We start from the raw sequence: 12,149 nt of genomic DNA on the forward strand, positions 1-12,149 counted from the left end.
GGTATGGAGCCTGCTCTGCCCAAGACCGCAGGAAACTACAAAAGGTCGTGAATGTAGCCCAGTCCATCACGCAAACCAGTCTCCCATCCATTGACTCTATCTATAATTCCCGCTGCCTCAGAAAGGCAGCCAGCATAATTAAGGACCCCACGCACCCCGGACATACTCTCTTCCACCTCCTTCCGTCAGGAAAAAGATACCAAAGTTTGAGGTCATGTACCAACCGACTCAAGAACAGCTTCTTCCCTACTGCCATCAGACTTTTGAATGGACCTACCTTGTATTAAGTTGATCTTTTCTCTACACCTTGCTATAACTGTAACATTATATTCTGCAGTCTCTCCTTCCTTCCTTATGTACGGTATGCATTGTTTGTACAGCATGCAAGCAACAATACTTTTCACTGTATACTAATACATGTGACAATAATATATCAAATCAAAAGAATGCACTGGGGCCTTCCCAGCGCGTCGACTAGTCACTGAAGTCACCAGTTTTCTCTCCATAGCTTTATGTTGAGCACATTCTAACCAGGGACACTTAACCCCGATATCTACCGTCATGGAATAGGGAGCGGGCACAGCTTGTTCAGGTCACGCTTTTTCATATTTAACTCTCTAACCCTTGCACACCACCGATCCTTTTGAGGCTGTTGTTAGGGGAATTAACGTTTGGGGAATGTCGTGAACACAGCCGTGTCCATCACACGAACCCGCCTGCCATCCACTGACTCTGCCTACTCATCCCGCTGCCTTGGGCAATATAATCAAAGACCCCTCCCACCCGGGTTATTCTCTCTTCCAACCTCTTCCATTGGGCAGGAGATACAAAAGCCTGAGAACACGCACTAACAGGTTCAAAAACAGCTTCTTCCTCGCTGTCTGGCTCCTGAATGACCCTCTTATGGACTAATCTGATCGCTCCACGCATCTCCTCTACTGAGTAGTACTACATGCTGCATGCTTCACCCGATGTCTGAGTCCATGTATTTACATTGTGTATCTATCGTATGGTCAATAATTTCATCTATGTAACGATCTGTCTGGACTTTACACAGAATAATACTTTTCATTGTTCCTGGTACATGTGACAATAAATCCAAATTAATACGAAGGCCCGTGTTTGAGCTTTAACTCTTCCTGCCCTTGTATTGTAAACACACTACCTCTGCAGTCAATCGTGAGGCAGTTAATAGTGACACGGTTCTGATTCAGTGGAATTTAAAAATATTAACAGTACCAGCAGCACTATGGACAGGAAGGCGTGGGGTGATTTACTCACATTTAGGCCTTCATGATAATTGAAGCTGAATGACTTTAGTTGTCATTTTGTATTTGGAAGTATTCATTGCTAATCCTATGATGTGTTTGCCTCTGAAACGGATAACGCTCAAAGCAGCAGAATTTTCCAGTTGACCCGGTTTGTAAGTATGGTATAAAGCTCTGGGATTCGCTGTCTGCATTATTAATCAGCAGGGTTTTGTTGTTCCTGTTCCTGCTACTACAATGAATTTCAAGTTTGCTTTATTCCAAAGCAAGTTTGGAAACGTGGTTTGCTTAAAACATACATGGCCAGTTTCCTGTAAGTCCATGCTCGTGTTTCTTTTGTAGGTGTGGCGTGCAGAGGGACCACCCAAACTTTTTTTTTAATAATTCTAGTGTACCCAATTAATTTTTTCCAATTAAGGGGCAATTTAGTGTGGCCAATCCACCTAGCTCGCATATCTTTGGGTTGTGGGGGCGAAACCCACGCAAACACGGGGAGAATGTGCAAACTCCACACGGACAGTGACCCCCCAGCCGGGATCGAACCTGGAACCTCGGAGCCCTGAGGCAACAGAGCTAACTCACTGCAGCACCGTGCTGCCCTATCACCCAAACTGTTGGCATAGCTTTACTGCCTCTGTCCCACGACTTGTTGAATCGGAAGAAGTATGTTTACACTTCTTTTCCTGGCTTGGGCAGGAATAGATTTCTACCAGTGGTGGCAGCTTTCCATCCACTTGTGACCCTCAAGAGCCTGTGCTGGCGTATTTAACAACAAAGGGAATTGTATCTAAGCTCAAATCCGTCCTGACATCCTCACTCCGTTGAATGGCAGAGCGGACTCAATGGGCCGAAAGGTCTACTTCTGCTAAGATGTCTTGTGGCCTTTCCGGCAACAGTCGCTCATTAAGACAGGAACTTGCATTTATATTGTGCCTTTCAGGATCTCTGGCCATTGTAATGTGCTTCACAGACATTTTGAGTTGTGCTCGCTGTTTTGATGTATAAAATATGGCAGCCAGTTTGTGCACAGGCAAGGCCCAGAAGCAGCAATGAAATTAATTAGAATTTTTTTTTTTAAAGCGGTATTGGTGCAGGCATAAATGTTGCTTGGGTTACCGAGCGAACTCGATACGTCGATCTGAAATTTTGGAGGCAAACATTAGTGACCTACCCCTTGGATGGTGTCAAAATAGCTGAGAATTAAGTTGAAGGTTTTTCATTCTGCCCACCATTGAGGGGAGCATTACATATAGGAAAAACATTGACCATACGATAGATACACAATGTAAATACATAGACTCAGACATCGGTGAAGCATGCAGCATTTAGAAATTTGTATTTTGTTTCTGAATCAGAGGAGGTTCACAAGAATGATCCCTGGAATGAAGGACTTGTCATATGAGCAGCGGCTGAGAACTCTGGGTCTGTACTCGATGGAGTTTAGAAGGATGAGGGGGGATCTCTTTGAAACTTACAGAATATTGAGAGGCCTGGATAGAGTGAATGTGGAGAGGATGTTTCCACTATTAAGAGACTAGAACCCATGGGCACAGCCTCAGACTGAAGGGATGATCCTTTAAAACAGAGATGAGGAGGAATGTCTTCAGCTAGAGGCTGGTGAATCTGTGGAACACTTTCCCACAGAAGGCTGTGGAGGCCAAACCACTGAGTGTCTTTCAGACAGAGATAGATAGGTTCTTGATTAATAAGGGAATCAGGAGATAAGGGAGGAGAATGGGGATGAGAAACATATCAGTCGTGATTGAATACTAATAATCTTTATTATTGTCACAAGTAGGCTTACATTAACACTGCAATGAAGTTACTGTGAAACTCCCCTAGTCGGGCCTGTTCGGGTACACTGAGGGAGAATTCAGAATGCCCAATTCACCTAACAAGCACGTCTTTCGGGCCAAGTGGGAGGAAACCAAAGCACCCAGAAGAAACCCACATAGACACTGAGAGAATGTGCAAACTCCGCACAGACAGAGACCCAAGCCAGGAATCGAACCTGGGACCCTGGCGCTGTGAAGCAACATTGCTAACCACTGTGCTACCGTGATTGGTGGAGCTGACTCGATCGGCTGAATAGACTAATCCTGCTCCTATGTCTTATGTTTTTATGAATCACCACCATTCCCTCCAGGATGCTGGCCTTTTGTGTACCTTCCCTACCCATTTCATTATCCCCTTATCTAGTAACAGAGCCTTCAATTGTTTGGTCCTCTCTAGTTTGTCCACCTTTTAAAGGTCTGAGACCATGCTTTCAGTCGCTTCTTACTCTGCCACAATGACTGGGTATCTGACTGCAACTACAAAACACATTGTGGTATGTGGTATTTTCTGCATTAATGACGTCATATTAAAGCAACATAAGATGTCTTACAGCACCAGGTTATAGTCCAACAGGTTTGTTTTGAAGCACTACCTTTGGAGCGCAGCTCCTTCATCAGGTGAGTTCAAACATGAATACATCATTGTTAAAATTGCAGACTACATGTGACATTTTTCCAGCTCTTGGTAGCCAAAACTCATGCCCCCAGAAGTGGGCCGAGTTATGAGGAAGACTGAGTTATGAGAGGAAAAACCTGAGCTCTCCAACCTTAAAAATGGGTGATAAAGAAGGCACCTACTACAGATGTATACAAGATAGTAAATTGCTATTGGGAAGGTGAAATCACTTCATATTAAATCTCCATAGTAAGAGAGGGAGCATAGGTTCAAACTGGATATAGGCTAATTTAGGTTGTGTCAACATTTACAATGGACAAGAGTAAAATACTGTGGGTGCTGGAAATTTGAAATAAAAGCAGAAATATTGGGAAATACTCAGCAGGTCAGGCAGCATCCGTGGAGAGAGATACAGAGTTAACGGGTGAGATCTACCGGTCACGTTACGTCCGAAAAGGTGGCGCAGCGGTGCAACGCGACCAGTAGATGCCGGGTAATCAATCCCTCTCCCGGGATCTACCACATTTCGCAAGATCTAACCCGATCTCCTGAGACGTTGCAATGTGAATCCTGCCAATTGTGGATGGGATCACTTTTTGGCAAATCTGCATATTAGAGCAAGACAGCTAGTCTCATTCTAATATGCATCCCCGCAATCTGCCCAAGGCATGGGATCTAGCCCACGGGTGAGCGCCATTCAGTGCTGCTCCCCACAAAATAGGGACCAGACGGAATGGTACTCATGGGTGTCTCCCAGGAGATCGGAGACCCCCAGGTACCTGCCTTCTGGGCAGGGTGGCACCCTGGCACACTGCTGGCCTGGCACTTCTGGTGCCACCTGGGAACCTTGGCCGTGGCTGTGCCACCTGGGTGCCAGCCTGGACCGGCCAAGGTACCCAGCTGGCAGGACACTGCCAGGTTGACACTGCGCCGGTGCCAGGCTGGCATTTTCCCGGGCTGCGGGTGCAGAGGGCCCCCTTATCGATGAGTTTGGGGGGGGGGGGTTTCCTGAGTTGCATCAGATGATCACGAGATCAGGACGCCATTTTTAAATGGAGCTCCTCAGTGCAGAGAATGGGACTAAGTTCAGCCTTCGCCGCACATTCCCCGCCGAGGCCCCCGATCTACCCGAATAGTGTTTCTCGGCGTTCCGAGTGCCCAGAAGCACAAGGCTAATCTCCCCATGAGGTGCTGTTCCTATTCTGGTAGATCGCACCCAACATTTCAGGGCGATTACCTTTCATCAGATGGGAACCCAACCCATGGATTTATTTATGGTTGGCTGGCATAATGGGTGTAATCTTGGATAGGTGAACTGACTGCCAGGTAATAATTGCAATACTCAAGTTACTAACTTTTGGTCTCAAAAGCTATATACATGCAATTGAATTTAAGTGAAAGGATGCATAATTTACCCATTCATTAATGAGATTTGTGAATGCTTGGGCCTTTATTACAGACTTTTATGTAAGCCACAGTCTATTAAGTGGACAAAGGTAAAATACGAGGGGGTGAAATCAGCCATGATCTTCTCGAATGGTGGGGTGGGCTTGAGAGGCTGAGCAGCCGACTCCTGTTCCTAATTCTTATGTTAAGTATTCTCAATTTCACTGCTGTGGGGTAGAGTTTGATGGTAGCTTTTTATGGTGGTTTTGTGCCATTAGAGTTACCTTGACTTATTTTAGCCAGAAACTAAACGTACAGCAAACATTATTTGAAATCTGGAATTTCCAAATTGATCTGATAAGAATGGAATTTGACCAGTGGATTTGCATCCCTAATGTTGGTTACCACACTCGGAAGGGCAAGTGGAAGTAAAACAGCCAACCAAATACCTCCTTCAATTTTAAATCATGGCTTTTATAAAAACTTTTTTCTGCTAGCCATGAGAATTGTTTAGAACTTGGAGGTTGTTCAACAAAGTGTAGTTAACTTAATCTTCATCGTTATTGGATGATTGGAATATTTTACCCTACATGAGCTTAAACTATTGGACACTGTCTGCAACCTTCACGTCAGTAATATATTATGGTGTTAACTGCAGTCCCGTCATCAACTGCTAGAGGGCTCTGCATGACAGCGTATCTAAGCAAGTCATCAGCACTGTTGATTCTTAAAATAATTTAGTATCTGGATTATCTACAAAAAGGTCTAAAGTTGGTTCTGCAACCATTCCAACGGCCCTCCTTGCCAGCCCGATGAAGGTTTAACCCAGAAACACCAGTGTGCTAGTGGTGACAGCAGTGATGTATTGAGAGATCGACAGAAGTGCAGCTGCTGCTTTTCGGATATTAAAGCTTTCAAAGTGTTAACTTGTACATGTCACAGTACACCCGTCTGACCCAAACATCTAAATCAGCTTATGCCAAGAGACTTAGCTGGTTCAGAAAAGCATTGTGTGAAGAAAGCTTGATAAACCAGCTGAGCATATGTTCAATGCTGAGTTTATTCATTTTTCTAAAAATTTAAATGTCCCATTGAATTATATTTATGCTTCAACCAATTAATTAATTGTGCGAGGCAGCATGGTGGCACAGTGGTTAGCACTGCTGCCTCACGCCGCCGAGGTCCCAGGTTTGATCCCGGCTCTGGGTCACTGTCCGTGTGGAGTTTGCACATTCTCCCCGTTTTTGTGTGGGTTTAGCCCCCACAACCCAAAGATGTGCAGGGTAGGTGGATTGGCCGTGCTAAATTGCCTCTTAATAGGAAAAAAAGAATTGGGTACTCTAATTTTGTTTTTTAATTAATTAATTGTAAAACTTAATTTTGTATTTTTAAGTGGATACAGTACAGATTATTTAGAAGACTACTGCAGTGTTGCTTTCATCTCAAGGGAGCTGAAAACAAAGGCGTGGAAGTTATGCTGCAGTTTATAAAGTTTGCTTTATTCTTTCATGGGATGTAGGCGTCGCAGGCAAGGCCAACATTTTTTGCCCATCCCTAATTGCCCTTGAACTGAGTGGCTAGCTAGACCATTGCAGAAGAGTTAAGGTTCTTGTCAATCACATTGCTGTGGGTCTGGAGTCATGTGTGGGCCAGGCTGGGGAAGAATGACTCATTTCCTTCCCTAAAGGACATTAGTGAACCAGATGGGTTTTTACAACAATCGCTGATGGTTGTCATGGTCACCATTATGATTCTATGAACCAGCATTTGAGAGCAGCTGTATTGAGGTTTGAGATCTAATGCTGAGGAAACTGGACTGACATGGTACTTCAGGTAGATCTACCACCAACTACACAGCATGGTGAGCTCAATGACTTATTGCTATACAACCTTTACTTCTGTACGTCACCCCATTTGCAACCCTAGCGCCCCAAAAAATCCTGAGAGGGAACTAAGTACTGAGACAAGCATGATTGTTGTTTATGCTGTAAGACACTGAAAAAAATTCTTCATCGTTTTTATCTTGTCAGATTCGACCAGTTGTTGAGCAGGTTTTCTCATTCTCGGAAGTTCCCAAGGCTTTCCTGAAAATGGAAGGTGGTCATGCACGAGGGAAGACTGTAATCGACAGGAGTAAAGACTGTTTATAAGAAGAGTTGAACAACTGTACAGATCAGTTTCTGATAATAGAGCCATTTAATTCTAGTTTGAATAGTTGCAATAAACATTGTCTCTGGCAAATAATTCAAAACACCTTATATTTTATTTAATAAAGTTGTTACATATATTGTTCAAGACTTTGAATACAGTAGTACTGCTACTTTTGAAGCTAAAATAAAACATTTATCCATGCCCACCAGTCAGATGCATGATAGTTATACAAAAAAACATCCAATATTATCAAAAACTAGCGTTAACAATAGTTCGGGGGATGAAAGCGTGGAATGAGGATAACATAGGTTAAGTAAGCCAACATACCAATGTAAAACCTGACAGTGTAAAACTATACAACTACATCGGTGCAGTTCTCAAATTATTCCCATTACGCAAACTACCAAAAATGTGTCCATTGGGACATTAGAAGTTGTGTATACTTTTCATGATCAATTAAAAGGTACAAAATTCTCATTACAATCTTTGACACAATTGTCAAATAAAACTGCCATTTATAAACATTCGCTGACTCTAACATGAAAGCAATCCCTGGGCCTGCCAGTAAGATATCTCAATGAGCCACACAAGCACATGTGATACACCACCCCTATGTACCACTGTACTGAGTTGCCTTCACTGGGATTTGTTGTTCAATTGGAATTTTCATCTTTTAAAATCTTTTGTGTTATTCAAGGTTGGAACTATGTACAACATGTCGATACAAACATACTGGCAATAATTCAAACCTCTGAAAATCAACACCTCCGACAGGAAGCAGTTCCTTAAATTGCCTTTGGAACTAAATTTCTACTTAATTTATTTAAAAGTAGAGAACACCATTGTCGTCACAGTTTCAGAGTCTCATGCCCACCTCTGCTGACAATTAGATGTTCTGCACTTTATTGTTTGGAACTAATTTGGAGACAGTAGTGTAGCAGATGCTACACAACAAAGTATTTCAGTTTGAGTGGCCAATGATGGCTGGGTTTTATAACACAGTGACCTGTTAACCAATCATTTAACTTAATACCCTCAAAACGAGAGGAACAAAACATTTAATACTTTGAAATGTCACATGTCATCCTTTAGGTTAATGATCACATTCAATGTGACTGATATTTAATCTTGTTTGTTCCACTGTCTGGGTAACTTCTTTAAAATGAATGGAAAATTGCTCGAGATGCACAGCAATCATGTCACACACACGTGTTTGGTCAGTTTCATTTTTGCGAGGGAAAATACTTCTGCAATCCGAATGCATTACATGACTTGCAATAGAGGACATTAAACCCAAATACTAAACCAGACTTCCAGTGTTCAATAAAACCAATGAGTGAGCACAGTGTTCGTCAATTATAAATACAACTTTTAAAAAAAAAGGATTTCAAAGCATTTGCACGAGGCGTGAGATTTCCTCATTGAGACACTGAAGCAGCACTAGCCTGGCTTGCTGCACATGATAAAGACATGAGACTCTACTTCAGACTTGATTACATTGCATAGAACGAGCAGCAGGTAATTAGAAAAGAACATTTAATTGAGATGATTTTTCCATCACTCTTGCCCTGAATATCGATATGCTATTTCTGGAGTTCACTAAAGAGTGCGACGTTGCACTGCTGACTGTAAAAATGGAAAGATTTACACTATTTTGAAAGTGCCTCGAGTGTTTATTTCCTGTTTCCACCAGTGAAGAATCAAAGTATTTCCAGATCCCATCTTTGTGTTGGCTGAACCTCGTCGAATATGTTGAGAATGGTTTGACTCTGGTCATATTGCTGACCACCTTGAAAGCAACAAGATTACAACAGTTAGAGACATTGCATTAAAAAGGTAATTTTTTAAAATTCTGACAGAAAACCTACCTGACCTGTGGACCACACAAGCTTTGCGACAGTGCGTACAACCGTTATAATTTGAATAGCTACTTGCTGAGAGAAAAGTTTAATCTTTTATTTCATTTAAAATCAGCAGTGTCAATCAGAGTGGTGGGCCCATTTGTTTAGTTTCAGCCCAGACTTATGGATGGAAGCCTCACGTCCCTCTCTTGGCTGCCGGCACCTGATATGAAATACATTCGGGCAATATGAACCCTGTTGCTAATGGATATTTGCCACCAATACGGCCTTAGATTATTCAAGTTAATTTGAAGTTTTTAAAGCAAAGACTTTAAAGCAGTAAGTCCTCTAGAGATTATTTTTAAAGATCTTGAAATGTGAGTCAGCTGACGAAGCCAACATTTATTGTCCATCGCTAATTGCGCTCTGTTTCTTTAAGCTGCAAAATGAACTGAATACATTACCTGAACCTAAAAGGGACAGGGCAGAACAAATGTTATTTTACAAATCCCCACGACGTCCAGTGGAGACATAGAATCGATTTAGCCAATCCAGACCACCCCATACTGACCCACAACAGTGTTGCATGAAGTGGCTCAGGTCCAAGGGACCATAAATAAAGAGCAACAAATCCTTTCTATTTTGTAAAATAAATGTCTGTGCATGTCTTTCACAAACACGTGGGCCGGGATTTTCTGACCCTCTCCCGGTGGGTTTTCCCATGGTGGCTGAGGCACGCCAGCGCCCGCCCCGGGGGGGGGGGGGGGGGGGGGGAGAGAGAGGATCTTGCAGACCCGCCAAAGTCTGGGGGCTTTTGAATGGATTGTCCATCCTGTCGTTGAGGAATCAGCTGTGATTCGATTTTGCCAGGACCAGAAGATTCTGCCCAAAGCAAGAGGGTACCTCATTTGATGAAAAAGCACCACAGATATAAGATCCTGTTCATCTCAGAGGTCAGTTAACTCGCCCCCGCCCCTTCCCATCAACCAGTCAAAATTCAGGACGGCATTTACGCGTTAATTGTGCCCCATCCAGCCTGTATATTCATCTGAGATCTGACCTACTTGGAATTGAATTAATGAATGATAATCCATGATCAATCAAGTTAGATCAATGAAGTACAACAAGGACCATGCTGCAAAGAAAACCTCTGAATAAAATTAATGACTTAAAAAAAAACTTGTCTCATTGGACAGTGTGACTGCCCAGCAGGAAAATATACGTCACCCTCCCAATGACTGCCTCCCACATACCTAAAACATGAATCACAAACATTCTTGAAATTACTTGTACCACGAGAATGTAAGACTATACTTGTGTAAGATCAAATATTGATTAAGTCTGACCATTTCATTTATTCCAAAGAAACAACATTCCTTAATAACCAGTGATTCATCACAATGTACAGATTGTCATTAGGTAACAGTACCAACGGATCTGGATCAAAAGCAGGTAAATTAAGTTGAGGTGGAGAATAATCGGGATCTAATTAAATAAAGGAATAAGCCTGAGGGAACTGTTCTAATTAACAGCTGCCATATGGTTACAAGTTCAGCAATGCTAGAAATTCAGAATTAATTGATATTGACAAAGATAAAGGCTTCTGAAGGCAGTAAATAAATTATGGTGTAACTGAGTAACCAGTCTGTATGTTGAAATGGTATAACAAAACTTATTCAAATGTCATTCAATAATTTATAAGCTGGCAGAGAAAGCACATCATGTTATTGAAACCCCAAGTAATCTGCAGGTCTGTCCAAGTACTGTTATTAAACTAGTTTAGTGGTGGGGGGGTGGGGGAGAGAGAGTGTCAATGCAATAAGAACACAGCATGTTGATTTCAAGGGAGCAAGGAGAGACTGAATGGCCTCTAATGCTAGGAGTATCATAGGTAAGACAGATGAGTTAAGCGTGTGTATTGACACGTGGTATGATGTTGTTGCCATCACAGAGACATGGTTGAGGGAGGGACAGGACTGGCAGCTGAACATTACAGGGAAGAGGATCTTCAGGCAGGGGAGGGTGTAAAAGGGGAGGTGACATTGCATTATTAATTAGGGAGTCTGTTACTGCAGGAAGGGGAGACGATGTCTTGGAAGGGTCCTCAAATGAGGCTTTGTGGGTAGAGCTTAGAAATTAAACGAGGGCAGTCACTTTGCTGGGAGTGTATTATAGGCCACAAAAAACTCAGCGGTCAATAGAGGAGCAGCTATGTAGACAATTCACTGAGGTGTGTAAAGCAATAATTATATTAGAGGATTTCAAATTCCCCAACATTAATTGGGATAGTCACATTGTAAAGGGTTTACAGGGAGCAGATTCATTGGAATGTATTCAAAAGAGATTTTAAATCAACATGTCAAAGGTCCAACAAGGAATGGTGCAGTACTGACCTAGTTCTGGGGAGCGAAACTAGACAGGCGTTAGAAGTAGCAGTGGAGGAAAATTTTAGTCATAGCGATTATGGAATTAGCTATGGAAAAGGAAAAAGATGAGCTGCAAAAAAGGGTTTTGGATTGGGGGAAAAGGCTGATTTTATTAAAATAAGGCAGGATCTGGCCAAAGTTGATAGGGAACAGCTACTTCAGGGTAAGTCTACAGCAGGGGCAGCACAGTGGATAGCACCACTGCCTCACAGTGTCAGGGACCCAACTTGAATTACGGGCTTGGGGGTGACTGTGTGAAGTTTGCATGTTCTCTCCATGCTTCGTGTGTTCCTTCTGGGTGCTCCGGATTCCTTCCACATCCAAAGATGGATTGGCCATACTAAATTGCCCCTTAGTGTCCAGGGATGTGCAGGTCAGATGAGGTTACAGGATGGAGCCGCCGAGTGGATCTCGGTCGGATGCTCTTTTAGAGGGTCAGTGCATAGGTCAGATGGCCTCCTTCTGCACTGTAGGGATTCTAGAACGGTGGGGGGAGAATGTCAATTGGCCTTGCCCCTTTCTCTCTCTCTCTAACTTTCTCCGGTCTTACAATCCTCTGAGATGTCTATGCTCCTGTTCCACATCCACAATTTTCACTGCTCCACCATTCGGGTCATGTGTTCATT

General features: G+C 42.9%; 2 protein-coding genes across 2 annotated transcripts in view; one reads left to right on the forward strand and one right to left on the reverse strand.

Moving 5' to 3' along the window:
* The window catches only part of rtn4ip1 (reticulon 4 interacting protein 1), a 72,590-nt gene extending 65,232 nt beyond the window's left edge, over positions 1-7,358 (forward strand). The window contains exon 9 of the mRNA XM_038799245.1: positions 7,136-7,358. Within this exon, the coding sequence (XP_038655173.1) occupies positions 7,136-7,255 (120 nt within the window). The 3' untranslated portion in view covers positions 7,256-7,358. The remainder of the gene's footprint in view (positions 1-7,135) is intronic.
* Positions 7,350-12,149, reverse strand: part of crybg1a (crystallin beta-gamma domain containing 1a) — a 114,301-nt gene continuing 109,501 nt past the window's right edge. Inside the window, exon 20 of the mRNA XM_038799243.1 lies at positions 7,350-9,045. Coding sequence (XP_038655171.1) covers positions 8,957-9,045 — 89 coding nt within the window. The 3' untranslated portion in view covers positions 7,350-8,956. The remainder of the gene's footprint in view (positions 9,046-12,149) is intronic.

The sequence above is a fragment of the Scyliorhinus canicula genome, chromosome 6 (genome assembly GCF_902713615.1).
Source record: "Scyliorhinus canicula chromosome 6, sScyCan1.1, whole genome shotgun sequence".
Classification (NCBI taxonomy): domain Eukaryota; kingdom Metazoa; phylum Chordata; class Chondrichthyes; order Carcharhiniformes; family Scyliorhinidae; genus Scyliorhinus; species Scyliorhinus canicula.